The following is a 17,795-nucleotide window of genomic DNA, read 5'->3' on the forward strand; positions in this document are numbered from 1 at the left end:
CAGCTTTCGAGTTCAAGTCTAATATCAATTGAACACACACACACAACCTGAATAAGCCAGTTTATGTTTATAGACTCAGACTGAGGAGGAGGGTAAAACCAGCGACACTCAGACCTCATTTCTTACTGGCTCCTGGGGCAAGAAGAAAGCCAAAGAGAACTCATTGGCCAAAGTAAGAGAAGCCCCTCCTTAAAACTCTTAATGACCAATCAGCATTCACCTACAATCTTTTCACTGCTCACACAAACCAATCCTGAAGGAGGGCTGGATGGGGGGGTTGATTTGTAACTGAATGATTGCTGTATTGTTGATTTTTTTAACGAGCTGTTCCAGTACTACAGTGGGTGTGGGTTGGGCCAGGCTTCATTGAGGTTGTAAGGGGTATGTGTGCGAGTCAAGGTGTGAGGGGTGAGTTATTGGATAAGTGACGTGCGTGTATAGTAGGAATGTAACGACTCACCGATACACATCGGTCCCGGTCCAACTGTTTAAGATCTGAGTGCATCGGTCCATAGAACCTCAAACCCATCCAAATGTAGCGTGCATCAGTCAGAAAATCCATTCAAACATTATGAATTGCTGGTTCACTCAAATGTTTTGCTCAAATAAAAAAAAATCTACCTCCCGAAAATATGTGGACACCCACCTGCTCGTCGAACATCTCATTGCAAAATCATGGGCATTAATGTTCTCTCACATTCTCCACAGTCCTTGTTTTCCTTTACCCCTTAGTCACACACACACACACACAGTTCATTCCCTTGTTGTCAATCTTGTCAGTTCCTCTGTCACATCATGTTTACCAGGCAGGGTGTGCATGAACGCAGCATCACAGAACACAACAAACTGGACAACAGCCTGTGGGGGGGACACAGAGAAAGACAATGTTCCAGTACTATTAGACACCTTGCTTTATCCTCTCCTTCCTTCATCTGCTCTGTATTACAGCAGTCACAAAGGAGAGGAGGAAGGAATGCCTTTGTTTTATTCATATTGGAATGTGCTTAGTGAAGCCTGCAGAGAAGTTCTGACCCGATGGGGTTGAGGTCAGGGCTGTGTGCAAGCACATCAAGTTCTTCAACACTGATCTCAACAACCCATTTCTGTATGGACCTCGCTTTGTGCCCGGGGGAATTGTCATGCTGAAACGGGAAATGGCCTTCCTCAAACTGTTGCCACAAAGTTGGAAACACAGAATTGAATTGTCTAGAATGTATGCTGTGGCTTTAAGATTTCCCTTCACTAGAACTAAGGGGCCTAGCCCGAACCATGAAAAACAGCCCCAGAACATTATTCTTCCTCCACCAAACTTTACAAACATTGTGGGGTGGTAGATGGGTGTCTAACCTGTGTGGGTGTGTGTAGTCTTCTCAACAGGGCAGTCCCCAGGCGGTCTGGGTGGTTCCAGCTCTGCGGCAGCTCCATGAGATCACACGCTCCTTCATCAAACAGACCTACCAGAAACAGGACAAGGTACACACTCACACACACATTACCCCTCACCCCCTCTCTCGCAAGAGAGCCCTTGTCCAAGATGGCAGCAGTCGACAGCATTAAAAATACATGAATACAGCACATTAACGGAATGCATTTAAAACTAACAGACTAGAGCCGGACCCATATGTGATTTTTGGATTCCGATTAAAAAAATAAAAATTACAAAAATGTATTGACATTTTCACAGATAACCGATATAGCTGGGGAAAAAATTAAGTCTATATGGATTGTGCTTAAAGCAGCCCTACAAAGATACTCAAAGTTGATTTCTTACATTTGAGGAAAGAAAGTGAATGTAAGCCCCACATAGAATTTAGGAGCACTGAGAAAAATTTGATTTTTTTTTATGGAAAAATTGTGTATTCCTCTAGTCTAGTAAAAATAGAATAAACTGCACTGATTCCAGCTAAAGATTTGACTTGGCTCTGAAGAATGTGCTTCCTCATACTAGCCAGCTGGAAAACAACGACATAGGACACATTTTCAATGTATTAGTATTTAGCTATGTTTTCTTCGATTGTAGGGCTTTAGCCACTAAATTCTGGTAGTTGTCACTTTAAGGAAAAACCTCAATCACAAAATTACTCGCTGGCACAGCGCTGCATCTCGCACCAAGCGTTGCCTAAGTGCTATCTGGAATCCGTGGGACGTCCCCTACAAATGGTTACGCTAAGGTTTGGGTTAGGGTCCCAAGGATTCTGGATAGCACTAACCCTCCGTGAACGGCGTCAAGTACTCTCTCACACAGCTAGTTGGCTAGCTAGTACATGTCATGGAAAGGGGGATGATGATTGGTGAAACGTGAATTTGGACCAGTCCCTATCAAGTGGCAATGAACCCATACATCAAAACGTAGCTACGAAGTTCTACTTTGTATCCTGTAAAGGTAGTTTTTTTTGTCTCTGAAAACATTTGAATAACTGGTTGAGGAATAACCTTCGCAATGAGCAAATATAACACCCCAGATTTCACTGGCTTCACTAAAGGGCTGTAACGGCACGTACTTTACATTTGGGCATAGCATCAATTGTTGTTTCATGACACTATATGTTACACTATATGGCCGTGTGCATTTTTGGCACTTTACTCAGCACTCACCATAGAAACAGTAGTTTGTTCACAATAGTTCACTCTCCTCCCGGGTTGCCAGGTATAGCTAAAATTTCTAGCCCAATGACTACTCAAAACCTGCCCACAAAGCCTGAAAACTAGCCCAAAATGTTTTTCCTGCAGCAAGAGAGGAGTTGCCACATTTAGCCAATAAACCCTTTTTCCATAAGGTTGACATAAGAAGCAAAATTTAGTTTTCCATTAAAATAATAATTATTGTCAGCCAACGTGACTAATAATGGAATTTGAATATGCTGCAAGAGAGAAGATAATTTGCCCTTATTAAACTCGCCAGATGTTTTCCATCAATTGATGTTGATTTAACTTGTTTGACTGCTATGATTAAGCAATAAGGCCCGAGGGGGTGTGGTATATTGGCCATAACCACGAAACCTCCAAGGTGCCTTATTGCTATTATAAACTGGTTACCAGCGTGATTAGAGGGGTAAAAATAAATGTTTTGTCATACCCATGGTATACGGTCTGATATACCATGGCTTTCAGCCAATCAGCATTCAGGGCTCGAACCACCCAGTTTATGACTGTAAAAAATCACTTATGCGCATGTCCATAACAGTAGATAAATCCAACCGAGGAGTTTGCGGGGGGAAAGTTTGACAGAGGATCTCAAAATCTCTGTTCAAAAAACACTTGGACAAATTTCAAAATAATGTTAGGCTATTTTCTGGCAATTGCGGTCTTATTATGTGCAAGATGTTAAGACTACAAACCGTTATAAATGGCCTATTTGCGATTTCAATAGGCTTAGGCTAGGCCTACTAAAATCAGGGTTTATGATTGTAATTCAACTTGGTTTAGCTAGCCTATAGCCCCTGATAGCCTACATTAGCTTAGGCAAGATGTAAGATGAATGATTTAACAGCTTGCTTAGTTCATATTGACAGACTAATGTATATAACATGAATAACGAGGTGATTTCGAGGTAAGAAGTGCTTCTGTTGCCCAATAGCCTGCTGGAAGAGGCTACTGAGGATGGGGTCTTAATTTCAATCACTGAATCATATATTAATAATATGGATATGAACTGAAAAGGCTTGTCAACAACAGCCAGTGTTTTTTTATTTTATTTTTATTTATGTTTACCTGTAGCCTAATCTGACAGATTTTTCAATCTAATGCATTGTAACAACAGCTGATCTGCAATTGTGATAGAATTGTGACCCATGATCACAATTGATAACTTCCAATTTCATTAACGAAACATGGCAATTAATAACTGCATAATAACACAAGGCTACAACAACAATGAACTGAAGTTAAAGGCTATGTATTAAATCAGTTTGCCAGCTCCAGGTAGGCTACGCTAGTGGCACATTGATTTGCAATGACTCCAGTGATATCGTCATTTCAACATAGACCGCTACGCCACTAGGGAGGCTAAGGCACTGCATCTCAGTGCTAGAGGCATCACTACAGAACCTGGTTCGATTCCAGGCTGTATCACAACCGGCCGTGATTGGGAGTCCCATAGGGGGCGCACAATTGGCCCAGCGTTGTCCGGGTTACGGTTTGGCAGGGGTAGGCCGTCATTGTAAATAAGAATTTGTTCTTAGATGACTTGCCTAGTTAAGTAAAAAGAATAAAATAAAACATGGCATAGAAATGAATGTATCAGATGTATCACTCCACATTCAATGTCAGTTTCATTGTGTAGCACTCGAGACCCAAGAACGGAGCATGCATAAAACCCTTCACTTGATATGGTTTTCCATAAGCAAAGTCGACATTAGAGTGCAGTTTAAACCACTTCCAATCGAATTCATCTAATGTGCTCTAGAGCGCCTAAAGTCGTTTTCTTTAGCATTGTCGCCTTATTTCAGTTCTAGCACATTAATGTTTTATAGAAAAAGGGTTGGAATAGGTATCTCCATAATGACAATCCAAATAGCATACGGTTGGGAATAGGTGTCTCCATAATGACAATCCAAATAGCATACGGTTGGGAATAGGTGTCTCCATAATGACAATCCAAATGGCCTACCTACAACTGGTAAAAAGTTGTCATGACGTGCGCGCGTGCTGCTCATGTGACTCCTGCGTGCTGCAGCGCTCAGTCTCAACATAGTCTCAGTCTCCGCCCCCTCCCCACCACTCACACACTCAGCAACAGGCTGCCTTACTACCTGATAGTAAGCAGCAGCAGGTCACAGTGAAATATATATTTTTAAGAAAAATGCCATGGCGGCCGCGGTGCAATTTAGAAGTAGCCCAAAAACCTCCAACCCGCGACCAACACATTTTCATCCATTTTCACCCACGACATCGTTTTGAAAGTAGCCCAATTTGTAGCAAAACATACTTCTTGTGCTTCACGGAGCAGCACAGAGCTGTTGTGGAGGAAGTTGTTAAGGAAGTGATTTTGTGTTTATACAAGACTTCCCACCTTCAACTACCATCAACCAATCATGTCAATGCGGAGCCATACGGAGCCCTCCACATTGTTACAGAACTTGAGGCACATGGTGAAAGGGTACGGAGCTGGATTTGGCCTCTGTATGTCTCCAGAAGCTCTGTAATTGCGTCGCACCCGCCATACAAAGCCTCCGACCACATTTCAGGATCAAGCATAAATTTACTTTTAGTGTAGCGTGCCAAAGCAATATAGGCTTATAGCTATTTAAAGAGCGACCTCTTCAGTACAAATAACAACATGCAGAAACCGTCAACTTCTATGAAGAACAGCGTTTTCTCCGCATCTTATATCGGTCCTTTTCAATGGATTAAACGCTGATACAAATACATCGGTAAAAGGCTAATATTGGTCGACAATATCAGTCAACCGATAAGTCGGGCTCTGTTACAGACATCAAAATCCACAGACACATCTTCATAGCACATGTGCTCCCCCAGCAGAGCATCATCCAGGACTTGAAGAAAAACTTTGAGATCGTCAAACTGATTACAGGATCTCTGGTGGTCTGTCATCGACTAGCGGTGTCTGCCGCTGGGAACAATGGACTGACCGGACACACACTAGTGGACGGACGATACACCTACCAGGAGGTACAGTTCTGTCTGTCTGATTTGCTTTGGTAGAAGTTTATGTGGTTTGAGATGCTGGATGATGGATTGAGGATTTTGATATCTGTGAGATAAACACATGAAGTCCTTGCTGGTTCCTGACTCACTCTCCCTCCCCCTCCAGTATCTAGATGGCCACCTGAGGTTCCTGGCCTTCTTCCTCCAGGAGGCGAGCCTCTACCTGGTCTGGAACAGAGCCAAAGAACTATGGGACTGCCTGGTCTCTGGACCCGAAGTCTGCGAGCTGGACAGAGAGGTACACGCACGTGTTACATACTCTATATTCCATAGTCTACTCCATCTATATACTAACTTTGGCTGTGTGTGTGTGTGTAGATGTGTTTTGAGTGGTTCACTAAGGGCCAGCATGATCTGGAGAGTGATGTTCAGCAGCAGCTCTTCAAAGAGAAGATCCTCAAACTGGAGCCCTACGAGATTACTATGAATGGTGAGACACACACAATCACACACACATTTGATACATTATTTCGTTAACATTTTTGTTGATGACCCACTCTTTTTTAATATTTTATACAGTGCCTTCGGAAAGTATTCAGACCCCTTGACATTTCCACATTTTGGTACGATACAGCCTTATTCTAAAATATGGGGTATTGTGTGTAGATTGAAGAGAGGAAATAAATCATTTAATCCATTTTAGAATAAGGCGGTAACGTAACAAAATGTCTGATTACTTTCCGAATGCACTGTAGAGCTTACATAGTGGCTTTAACCAGTGTTTTATTTGGGATATTTCAGGCTTTAATCTGTTTAAGACCTTCTTTGAGAACGTCAACCTGTGTGACCATCGCTTGAAACGCCAGGGGACTCAACTGGTGAGTCAGTCCACACTAGGGTTGCCAAGGGAGAAGATAGAACTAGTAACCTGTAAAACCATTTTTTGTTACTTTCAAGGATTTTATAAAATGTTATCACATGACGACATGTAGTGGCGTCATGTGTGGGACTTAGAAACCCTAACCCTGTTGTGTGTGTGTGTGTAGTGTGTGGAACGGCTAGACCTGGCTGGGATGGACTTTATCTGGCGCATCGCCATGGAAACGCCTGACGAGGAGATCGCTAACGAGGCCATACAGCTGATCATCACATACAGCTACACCAACCTCAACCCCAAGATGAAGAAGGTGTGTGTGTGTGTGTGTGTGTGTGTGTGTAGCAGGACTACAGTCTCTGGTATTCACTCTTTGTGTCTGTGTAGGATTCTGTGTCTTTACACAAGAAGTTCATTGCTGATTGTTACAAACGACTGGAGGTGAGTTCTTCATTCATCACAACTATCAGATGGAATGTGTTTAACTTCTTATATAAGATAATTACATACTATGCTAATAGAGCTTACTGACTTGATGAAATTAAGTCTCCTTGCCTTGTTCTTTCTCTCTCAGGCGGCCAGTTCAGCTCTAGGAGGGCCCACGTTGACTCATGCTGTTACCAGGGCAACCAAGATGCTGACCGCAACCACCATGCCGACTGTAGCCACGTCTGTCCAATCACCTTCCAGGTCCACCAAGCTGGTGATCATTGAGAGGCTGCTGCTATTGGCTGAGCGTTATGTCATCACTATCGAGGTAGTCCTCTCTCTGGCTCTGACATCACACTAACCAAGCAATTTCAACTGGTTTTCACCCCCCAACATATCACCCATAGTTACAAACTATTTGCATTTGAGTGATGAGAAGGGGGGTGAAAGAACGAGATGGACACATGAAAAGATGACTCTGTGTTTCTATGTGTAGGACCTGTATTCTGTGCCTCGTACCATTCTACCTCACGGAGCGTCGTTCAACGGCCACCCTGTCTCTCTACACGTCACCTATGAGTCCACCAAAGACAGCTTCACCCTGGAGGCCCACAGTAACGAGACTGTAGGCAGCATCCGCTGGAAGATCGCTGAGCATCTCAACTGTCCAGTCGACAACGTTCAGATCTTTGCCAACGACAGTGTGGTGAGTGTGTTATTTGTGTCTCTGTAAGCCAAAAGATTGGTGGGGGTGTGTGTGTGTGTGTGACTGTGTATCATATGTGTGTGTTTTGTGTAACTCTCTCTCTGTCTGTAGTTGACAATGAACCGGGACCAGAAGCTGCTGTCCCAGCTGGGGTTCAGTGATGAGCAGTCTCTGACAGTGAAGAGCTCTGGTACAGGGACACCCTCTGGTGGCAGCTCAGAGTCCTCCGTCTCCGCTTCCTCCTCCAGCTCCGCTGTCTTCAACTCAGCCTATGCTATGGAACAGGTACACCACACACATGCGCGCACATGTATATAGAAACACGTTGAGTTAATGTTTGATTATGTGCTAACGGTGTGTGTGTGTGTGTGTGTGTAGGAGAAGTCCCTTCCAGGTGTTGTCATGGCGTTGGTGTGTAACGTGTTTGAGATGCTCTACCAGCTGGCCAACCTGGACGAACCACGGTGAGTTACTCACGCAGATACTTCAAGGATCTGAACCTGACTCCCGAATGGTCAGAAATGTATAACGTTCTGTGTGTGTGTGTATTCCAGGATAATTCTGCGTGTACGTAAGCTGCTGCTGCTGATCCCAACAGACCCAGAGGTTCAGGACGCTCTAGATAACTTTGTTCCCAAAGAGTCCAGTGTCTGGAGTCACCAGGTACATATATATTAACTAGTTCTCTAGCTACTAACACATCAGTACTATTCTATTCTAGTCCTGTACTAACAACCATCAGGTCGGGCCCAGTGGGTAAGGCTGTGTTTAGGTTGAAATTATGATGAGGAGAGTTAAACTCCTCTGACCTGAGCCAGTGTGATAACGTGTGTGTGTGTCTCCTGTAGAAGACATTGTTCACCCTGGGTCAGGGGTCAGGCTCTCGGTCTCCGTCTCTGGGTTCTAAGCAGCAGCACCAGCCCAGTGCTGCCTCCATCTTAGAATCACTCTTCAGATCCTCTGCTCCCGGGATGTCCACCTTCAGAGTCCTCTACAACCTAGAGGTACACACACACACTAAATATATACACACACACACACTAAATATACACACACACAACACTCACATTTGTGCACGGACACATTTCTTCCTTTGAAATCTCTCTTTCTCTCTCAATAGGTGTTGAGTTCTAAGTTGATGCCGACCTCAGATGATGAGATGGCTAAGACCAGTGTCAAGTCATTCTGTGAGAACTTCCTGAAAGCAGGAGGACTCAGTTTGGTGGTGAACGTGATGCAGCGGGATTCTATTCCCTCTGAGGTGGACTACGAGACCAGACAGGGAGTCTACTCCATCTGTCTACAACTGGCCAGGTATACACACACACACACACACACACACACACACACACACACACACACAGCACATATGTTTTTCTAGCCTTGTGGGGGGCTAACATTTATTTCCATTCAAAATCCTATTTTCCCTAACATTTAACTCCTAAACTGAACTCCTTAGCCTAAAATAGCTTTTGCCCTCATGGGGACATGGGAAATGTTCCCACGAGGGAGAGGTTTTCCTTGTTTTGCTATCCTTGTGGGGACTTCTGGGGATTTCTGGTATCCACGAGGATAGCAATACAAGCCCACACAAACACAAATAAATATATACTGCTCCAAAAAATAAAGGGAACACTTAAACAACACATCCTAGATCTGAATGAAAGAAATAATCTTATTAAATACTTTTTTCTTTACATAGTTGAATGTGCTGACAACAAAATCACACAAAAATAATCAATGGAAATACAATTTATCAACCCATGGAGGTCTGGATTTGGAGTCACACTCAAAATTAAAGTGGAAAACCACACTACAGGCTGATCCAACTTTGATGTCCTTAAAACAAGTCAAAATGAGGCTCAGTAGTGTGTGTGGCCTCCACGTGCCTGTATGACCTCCCTACAACGCCTGGGCATGCTCCTGATGAGGTGGCGGATGGTCTCCTGATGGATCTCCTCCCAGACCTGGACTAAAGCATCCGCCAACTCCTGGACAGTCTGTGGTGCAACGTGGCGTTGGTGGATGGAGCGAGACATGATGTCCCAGATGTGCTCAATTGGATTCAGGTCTGGGGAACGGGCGGGCCAGTCCATAGCATCAATGCCTTCCTCTTGCAGGAACTGCTGACACACTCCAGCCACATGAGGTCTAGCATTGTCTTGCATTAGGAGGAACCCAGGGCCAACCGCACCAGCATGTGGTCTCACAAGGGGTCTGAGGATCTCCTCTCGGTACCTAATGGCAGTCAGGCTACCTCTGGCGAGCACATGGAGGGCTGTGCGGCCCCCCCAAAGAAATGCCACCCCACACCATGACTGACCCACCGCCAAACCGGTCATGCTGGAGGATGTTGCAGGCAGCAGAACGTTCTCCACGGCGTCTCCAGACTCTGTCACGTCTGTCACATGTGCTCAGTGTGAACCTGCTTCATCTGTGAAGAGCACAGGGCGCCAGTGGCGAATTTGCCAATCTTGGTGTTCTCTGGCAAATGCCAAACGTCCTGCACGGTGTTGGGCTGTAAGCACAACCCCCACCTGTGGACGTCGGGCCCTCATACCACCCTCATGGAGTCTGTTTCTGACCGTTTGAGCAGACACATGCACATTTGTGGCCTGCTGGAGGTCATTTTGCAGGGCTCTGGCAGTGCTCCTCCTGCTCCTCCTTGCACAAAGGCGGAGGTAGCGGTCCTGCTGCTGGGTTGTTGCCCTCCTACGGCCTCCTCCACGTCTCCTGATGCACTGGCCTGTCTCCTGGTAGCGCCTCCATGCTCTGGACACTACGCTGACAGACACAGCAAACCTTCTTGCCACAGCTCGCATTGATGTGCCATCCTGGATGAGCTGCACTACCTGAGCCACTTGTGTGGGTTGTAGACTCCGTCTCATGCTACCACTAGAGTGAAAGCACCGCCAGCATTCAAAAGTGACCAAAACATCAGCCAGGAAGCATAGGAACTGAGAAGTGGTCTGTGGTCCCCACCTGCAGAACCACTCCTTTATTGGGGGTGTCTTGCTAATTGCCTATAATTTCCACCTGTTGTCTATTCCATTTGCACAACAGCATGTGAAATGTATTGTCAATCAGTGTTGCTTCCTAAGTGGACAGTTTGATTTCACAGAAGTGTGATTGACTTGGAGTTACATTGTGTTGTTTAAGTGTTCCCTTTATTTTTTTGAGCAGTGTACATTGTTAGACAGGTTGAATGTGATTGGATCTTCCTTTTCCCTGCAGGTTCTTATTGGTTGGCCAAAGTATGCCATCGTTGCTGGATGATGATGTCATCCGAGAGGGCGACACGCTATCTAGTCGGCCATTCCGTAACGCAGGGCGACCGGGGAGACAGCTGTCGCTGTGTGGAACGCCTGAGAAGAGCTCCTATAGACAGATGTCTCTGTCTGAACGCTCCTCCATCAGAGTAGAGGAGATCATCCCTGCTGCACGTGTAGCTATACAGGTACACACACACACACCTCTAATGCATACCTACCACACACCTAATACAGGTACACACACACCTCTAATGCATACCTACCACACACCTAATACAGGTACACACACACCTCTAATGCATACCTACCACACACCTAATACAGGTACACACACACCTCTAATGCATACCTACCACACACCTAATACAGGTACACACACACACCTCTAATGCATACCTACCACACACCTAATACAGGTACACACACACCTCTAATGCATACCTACACCACACACCTAATACAGGTACACACACACCTCTAATGCATACCTACCACACACACCTAATACAGGTACACACACACCTCTAATGCATACCTACCACACACCTCTAATGCATACCTACCACACACACCTCTAATGCATACCTACCACACACACCTCTAATGCATACCTACCACACACACCTCTAATGCATACCTACCACAGACACCTCTAATGCATACCTACCACACACACCTCTAATGCATACCTACCACACACACCTCTAATGCATACCTACCACACACCTCTAATGCATACCTAATACACACACACACACACACACACACATACCTCTAATGCATAACTAATAAACACACACACCTCTAACCCTGTCTCTCCTCTGTAGACGATGGAGGTGGGGGACTTCACCTCGACGGTGGCGTGTTTCATGCGTCTAACCTGGGCAGCAGCTGCCGGCCGATTGGACCTCGTCGGCAGTCCTCAGCCAATTAGACCGGAACACAGCTCACTCCTCCCCCTCGTGGTCCGCAGCCGTGTTAGCAGCACTGGTGAGACCAGACACACACACACACACACAGACACACACACACACACACACACACACACAAGAAACTGATGGATAATAATGGCACCGACAGCCTGAATTATCAGCAATGAAATGGATTATCGCCTGTTTCTCTGGTATTCTGATTGTTTTGCCTTCTACTGATGTCTGTTTCTCTTTCTACAGGAAGTAACTGCAGCTCCAGCAGTGAGGGTGAGGCGCCGCCCACAGCGTTGCATGCTGGGATATGTGTGAAGCAGCAGAGTGTTTCTATTAAAGACTGCATCATCGCTAGAGAGGCCCTGTCTCTACTGGTCACCTGCCTACAGCTACGAACACAGCAGCTAGGTAACACGTCACACACACACGCACACACACACACACTATCTTGTGAAGACCGAATGGTAACAGTGTTTCTCTCTATCAGGGTCATTCTACAACCTCCCCTGTGTCAGCGACTTCATCATCGACATCCTGCTGGGATCAGCCAGTGGAGAGGTAGCTAGGGTGTTTGGGGGGGGTGGAACTGAGTGTGTGTCTTATAACCCGTGTCTCTATGTCAGATCCGGCGCGTGGCGTGTGACCAGCTGTACACTCTGAGCCAATCGGACACGTCTGCGTTCCCTGAGATCATCAAGCCTAACGTGTTCCTGCTGCAAGTCGTCCTCACCTCCCAGCTGCCCCTCTGGAGCCCCACGTCTGTCATGAGAGGAGTCAACCAGAGGTACACACACCTGTTGTCGTTGCTGCTGGGAGGCAGTAGGAAGTTATGTTTGACAGCAGATGGTGCCAAATTGTCTGTGACCAATGATAGATTGACTAAATGGAAAATATAATTGGAAGCTGATATGTAGCGTCATATAGCTATAGTTGGTTATAAATGTATTTGGATGTATAGCGCCAGGGCCCATTTTGTTCAGTGTGTGCCTGTCTATCTGTCTATATCTGAGTGTATAATATTGTTCTGTCTGTCCAGGTTGCTGTCTCAGTGTACTGAGTACTTTGAACTGCGATGTCAACTATTGGATGATCTGACCAGTGAGTTTACAACACGCGCGTGTACACACACACACACGCACCAACAGTTTTCCAACACTGTCATTGACGCATGAGGAATGCTCCTGTCCCCCTCCCTCAGGTTCAGAAATGGAGGTGTTGTCAGTGAGTGCGGTGGCCATGTTGGAAGATGAGATCAGCTGGTTGGATAACTTTGAGCCCAGTTGGAGCTCTGAGATGGAGACCAGTGAGGCTGACAACATCCTGCAGGCTGGACACCTCCGCCTCATCAAAACACTACTGTCACTCTGTGGCACCGAGAAGGAACATCTGGGTGAGAACACACACAAGCATGTTTTGAGATTTTGATTGGGAGGTCGTACGGCCATCTGGAGCTCGTAGACGGTGTGTGTTCTGAAGTCTCTGTGTGTGTGTGTTCTCCGCAGGTCCCTCTCTGATCCAGCAGCTGTTGGATGACTTCCTGTTCCGAGCGTCCCGCATCATCCTGAACACGTCTGACCCCGCCTCTAGCTCCCCCCCCAGTCACGACTTCCACCCCAAGTGCAGCACGGCCAGCAGCAGACTGGCAGCCTACGAGGTGCTGGTGATGCTGGCAGACAGCTCTGTGGCCAACCTACAGCTCATCACCAGAGAACTGCTGTCCATGCACCACCAGTCAGACCCCTCGCTCAGCAAGGAGTTTGACGTGAGTCTCCCACACATGCTTGCACACACACACAACAAAGAAACAGAAGTGAATGGAGAATTGCATGATAGAACTGAAGTGTTACAGGTGCGTGATAGAACTGAAGTGTTACAGGTGCGTGATAGAACTGAAGTGTTACAGGTGCGTGATAGAACTGAAGTGTTACAGGTGCGTGATAGAACTGAAGTGTTACAGGTGCGTGATAGAACTGAAGTGTTACAGGTGCGTGATAGAACTGAAGTGTTACAGGTGCGTGATAGAACTGATGTGTTACAGGTGTGGAACGTTGTATGAAAGGCTAATAGGTCTTCTTGATATAGTCAGTCTACCTTCAACGTGTCTTTCTCTTCTGTTCACTCTGTGCCCCTCTCTCAGTTCCTCCCGCCGGTGGACAGTTGTTCTGTGTCAGGGTTCGTAGGGTTAAAGAACGGTGGAGCCACCTGCTATATGAATGCTGTATTCCAGCAGCTGTACATGCAGCCTGGCCTGGCTGAGGCCTTTCTGTCTATAGAGGACGACACGGAGCAGCCAGACGAGAGTGTTTTCTGTCAGGTCCAGTCTCTGTTTGGACACCTGATGGAGAGTAGGCTGCAGTACTACGTCCCTGAGAACTTCTGGAAGGCATCTAAACATGCGCACGCACTACACACACACACTAATTTTAATACACAGCACATACCCAACTGACTACCATGTTTGGGTCAGAAATAACAGCTGTATGTGTTTCTGTAGATCTTTAAGATGTGGAATAAGGAGCTGTATGTACGGGAGCAGCAGGATGCCTATGAGTTCTTCACTTCACTGGTGGACCAGTTGGATGAGCATCTCAAGGTAACACACAATAGCAAAAGGCACTTGTCTTTTCCCACTAGCACTGACTTTGCTGATAAATACTTTGTGGAGGGAAAATGTACTTGATACGATTGTGATGTGTTGTCTCAACTAGCTAGTTTATGACTAAAATGTCAAATGTAATGTAACACACACTCTCCACTATTCACATCTACTTAACACGTGTGTACTACAATGTAACACAACACACACCTTTATTATTATAGAGATGTTGGGTCTGTCTTGTTTTTCAGAAAATCGGCCGTGAGCAGATCTTCAAAAATACTTTCCAGGGAATTTTCTCTGATCAGAAGATCTGCAAAGACTGCCCTCACCGGTGAGCGCCAACACACACACACACACACACACACACACACACACACACACACACACACACACACACACACACACACACAAAGGCAGCCATCACGTATAAACTCCTAACTATAACCTGTGACCCCTGATCATAGGTATGAGCGAGAGGAGACGTTTATGGCGCTGAACCTGGGTGTGACTTCCTGTCAGAGTCTGGAGATCTCATTGGACCAGTTTGTCAGGGGGGAGGTGCTAGAAGGAACCAACGCCTACTACTGCGAAAAGTGCAAGGAGAAGGTGTGTGTGTGTGTCTTAATGTGTGTGTAAAGAGGGTGTTTATTAAGTCGCTGTCCAGTGTTGGTGTACATGTATGTTAACGTGGTGTGCGTATCTCTCCAGCGTACCACAGTGAAGCGGACCTGCATAAAGTCCCTACCCAGTGTTCTCTGTATCCATCTGATGCGCTTCGGTTTCGACTGGGAGAGCGGACGCTCCATCAAATACGACGAGCAGATCAGGTTTCCCTGGGTGCTGAACATGGAGCCCTACACAGTGTCTGGCATGGCTCGTCAGGATGGGGGGGCGGAGGGGGGAGACGGCCGGGGCGAGGCAGGGGGCTCACCCAGGAAGAAGGTGACCATCTCAGAGAACTACGAACTGGTGGGAGTTGTAGTCCACAGTGGACAGGCACATGCTGGACACTACTACTCCTTCATCAAAGACAGACGGTAAGAGAGAGACACACACACACACACACAAACACAAACAAACACTTAAGTATCATAAAAAATATCTCATGTTTAAGACAAGTACTTGTACTTTTAACACAAATGATCAACTTATCATCCTGTCCTCTCCCTCTCTGCTCTCCCTCCTTTCCTCTCCTGTCCTCAGCAGTGCTAGGGGAAGGTGGTATAAGTTTAATGACAACGTGGTCGAGGAGTTTGATATGAATGACGAGACTCTGGAGTACGAGTGCTTTGGAGGAGAGTACCGGCCTAAAGTCTACGACCAGTGTAAGTCCTATTTAACAGGTAGACCAAGTAGTGGATGTCAACAAAACATTCTCAGCAGCAAAAGTTGTGATGTCCCTCGGGTAGCGTCCTTGGTCCCCCTCTCTTCCAGTTCCTTCTGTACATTAGTGGTAATATGTAACTTTTTGGGCGACCCGACCAAATTTACATAGAAATGGGAGTTATAGATCAATCATTCCATTTGAAAGCAAGTCTAAGAAGCAGTATATCTGTTCTATGTGCAGTATTTCTATGCTTCCCTTAAGTTTTGTTTTTGTGTCTTTTTACTTTCGGTTTTGTACACCAGCTGGAACAAGAATGTTTTTCACAGTGGTTTAGATGGTACAATGATTCTCTACACTATACTATCTTATTTTGTAACATAAACTGAAATTTGGCGAACTATTAGTTTTAGCAACCAGTAAATGGTGGAGCGATTTCTGCGTAGTGCACCTTTAATGACATGAAAGATCAAACATCCCATTCTAGGTGTGTGTGTTGGTCTGTATCTGTGTGTGTGTAGCTAACCCCTACCCTGACGTGCGGCGCCGGTATTGGAACGCCTACATGTTGTTCTACCAGAGGATCAGTGACCAGAACTCTCCTGTCCTTCCCAAGAAGAGCAGAGTCAGCGCCATGAGGCAAGAGGCAGAAGACCTCACACTGTGAGTCTCTCACACACACACACACACACAGTCTAAATATACACACCTCATACACCCACACAACTCACACTTTAACCCTCTCTCTCCCATGTAGTTCGGCACCCTCTAGCCCAGATGTCAGTCCCCAGTCGTCCCCTCGGCCCCCCAGGGCCAACAATGACCGTCTCTCTGTCCTGACCCGCCTCGTACGGAAGGGAGAGAAGAAAGGACTGTTTGTGGAAAAGATGCCTGCTAGGATCTACCAGGTAAATACACTGGTTCAGTGGACCACGGTTTTTCATCAATAACCTGGCTTGAGACCAGAAGACTTTAATAGCACACTGTGTTCATGCTTAGGCTTTAGCTATAAAAAGCTAACAGACTCTCTTGTGGTACACAGACAACCTTCTCTCTCTGTTTGTCTTTGTGTGTGTGTGTGTGTGTGTGTGTGTGTGTAGATGGTGAGAGATGAGAACCTGAAGTTTATGAAGAACAGAGATGTGTACAACAGCGACTACTTCAACTTCACTCTGTCACTGGCCTCCGTCAACGCGGTACGTGTGTGTGACTGTGTGTGTGTGTAGGATAAACAGAGACGGTGTCAGCATAATTCAAGTGGTGCCTGCCTCTCCAAACTGGTCTTATAAGCAATGTGTGTTGTACTGCAGACGAAGTTGAAGCACCCAGCCTACCAGGCCATGGCCAGAGAGAGTCTCCAGTTGGCGGTCCACTTCCTGTTCCACACCTACCTCCACACCAAGAAGAAGCTGCGGGTGGACACCGAGGAGTGGATGGCTACGGTGGAGGTGCTGCTGTCTAAAAGCAGTGAAGCCTGTCACTGGATGGCTCAGTACCTGGTGGGACCTGAGGGACGAGAGATCACCAAGTCAGTACAACTATAATACTACTACACTCCACACAGAACCACTGCAGTACTAACATAACACTACTGCTTATAGTACTTACATTACTACTCATCAATCCAACTGATCTTCTCTTTCTCTCCTCCCCCCAGGGTGTGTTTGTTGGAGTGTGGGGTGAGGGAGGTGAGGGTCGTAGTGGCAGCCATCTTGGAGAAAACCTTAGAGAGTGCGCTCCACTTCGCTGACTCTGGATTGGACAGCCTGACCGACGCGCTCCTCTCCCTATTGGACAAAGACGTTCCTGAGAACGTCAAACACTGCAACCAATACTTCAGCCTCTTCAGCAACTTTGCTCAGAGGGTAACACACACAAGCACCATATGAACACATTACATGCACACATGGACAGACCCACTCTGATATCCAGTATCTCTTTCTCCCAGGGCTCTGGGCCGTGCCAGTTGTTGTTGAAACACTCAGCGTATCGCAGGATGCTCATCTTCCTCCTCGGACCCAACAGACAGAACAACCAGGTACACGCACACACACTCAA

The 17,795-nt window shown here is 46.3% G+C and overlaps 1 protein-coding gene across 4 annotated transcripts in view; it reads left to right on the forward strand.

Annotated features, from left to right (window-relative positions):
- LOC106560231 (ubiquitin carboxyl-terminal hydrolase 24) overlaps nucleotides 1–17,795 on the forward strand; it is a 37,365-nt gene that overhangs the window by 14,770 nt on the left and 4,800 nt on the right. Inside the window, exons 14-48 of one of the 4 annotated variants that reach the window (XM_014122872.2) lie at nucleotides 74–172; nucleotides 1,366–1,473; nucleotides 5,479–5,631; nucleotides 5,774–5,905; nucleotides 5,986–6,097; nucleotides 6,409–6,485; nucleotides 6,654–6,794; nucleotides 6,869–6,922; nucleotides 7,056–7,238; nucleotides 7,407–7,616; nucleotides 7,728–7,901; nucleotides 7,995–8,080; nucleotides 8,171–8,279; nucleotides 8,465–8,620; nucleotides 8,737–8,930; nucleotides 10,851–11,073; nucleotides 11,716–11,878; nucleotides 12,061–12,222; nucleotides 12,302–12,372; nucleotides 12,438–12,598; nucleotides 12,851–12,912; nucleotides 13,013–13,204; nucleotides 13,317–13,576; nucleotides 13,952–14,197; nucleotides 14,309–14,407; nucleotides 14,662–14,744; nucleotides 14,878–15,019; nucleotides 15,122–15,450; nucleotides 15,617–15,738; nucleotides 16,259–16,400; nucleotides 16,495–16,645; nucleotides 16,838–16,933; nucleotides 17,048–17,265; nucleotides 17,395–17,602; nucleotides 17,686–17,775. In XM_014122872.2, coding sequence (XP_013978347.2) covers nucleotides 74–172; nucleotides 1,366–1,473; nucleotides 5,479–5,631; nucleotides 5,774–5,905; nucleotides 5,986–6,097; nucleotides 6,409–6,485; nucleotides 6,654–6,794; nucleotides 6,869–6,922; nucleotides 7,056–7,238; nucleotides 7,407–7,616; nucleotides 7,728–7,901; nucleotides 7,995–8,080; nucleotides 8,171–8,279; nucleotides 8,465–8,620; nucleotides 8,737–8,930; nucleotides 10,851–11,073; nucleotides 11,716–11,878; nucleotides 12,061–12,222; nucleotides 12,302–12,372; nucleotides 12,438–12,598; nucleotides 12,851–12,912; nucleotides 13,013–13,204; nucleotides 13,317–13,576; nucleotides 13,952–14,197; nucleotides 14,309–14,407; nucleotides 14,662–14,744; nucleotides 14,878–15,019; nucleotides 15,122–15,450; nucleotides 15,617–15,738; nucleotides 16,259–16,400; nucleotides 16,495–16,645; nucleotides 16,838–16,933; nucleotides 17,048–17,265; nucleotides 17,395–17,602; nucleotides 17,686–17,775 — 5,208 coding nt within the window. The remainder of the gene's footprint in view (nucleotides 1–73; nucleotides 173–1,365; nucleotides 1,474–5,478; nucleotides 5,632–5,773; nucleotides 5,906–5,985; nucleotides 6,098–6,408; nucleotides 6,486–6,653; nucleotides 6,795–6,868; nucleotides 6,923–7,055; nucleotides 7,239–7,406; nucleotides 7,617–7,727; nucleotides 7,902–7,994; nucleotides 8,081–8,170; nucleotides 8,280–8,464; nucleotides 8,621–8,736; nucleotides 8,931–10,850; nucleotides 11,074–11,715; nucleotides 11,879–12,060; nucleotides 12,223–12,301; nucleotides 12,373–12,437; nucleotides 12,599–12,850; nucleotides 12,913–13,012; nucleotides 13,205–13,316; nucleotides 13,577–13,951; nucleotides 14,198–14,308; nucleotides 14,408–14,661; nucleotides 14,745–14,877; nucleotides 15,020–15,121; nucleotides 15,451–15,616; nucleotides 15,739–16,258; nucleotides 16,401–16,494; nucleotides 16,646–16,837; nucleotides 16,934–17,047; nucleotides 17,266–17,394; nucleotides 17,603–17,685; nucleotides 17,776–17,795) is intronic. The other 3 variants (XM_014122873.2, XM_014122874.2, XM_014122875.2) reach the window with 3 other exon arrangements.

The sequence above is a fragment of the Salmo salar genome, chromosome ssa10, assembly GCF_905237065.1.
Source record: "Salmo salar chromosome ssa10, Ssal_v3.1, whole genome shotgun sequence".
Lineage (NCBI taxonomy): Eukaryota > Metazoa > Chordata > Actinopteri > Salmoniformes > Salmonidae > Salmo > Salmo salar.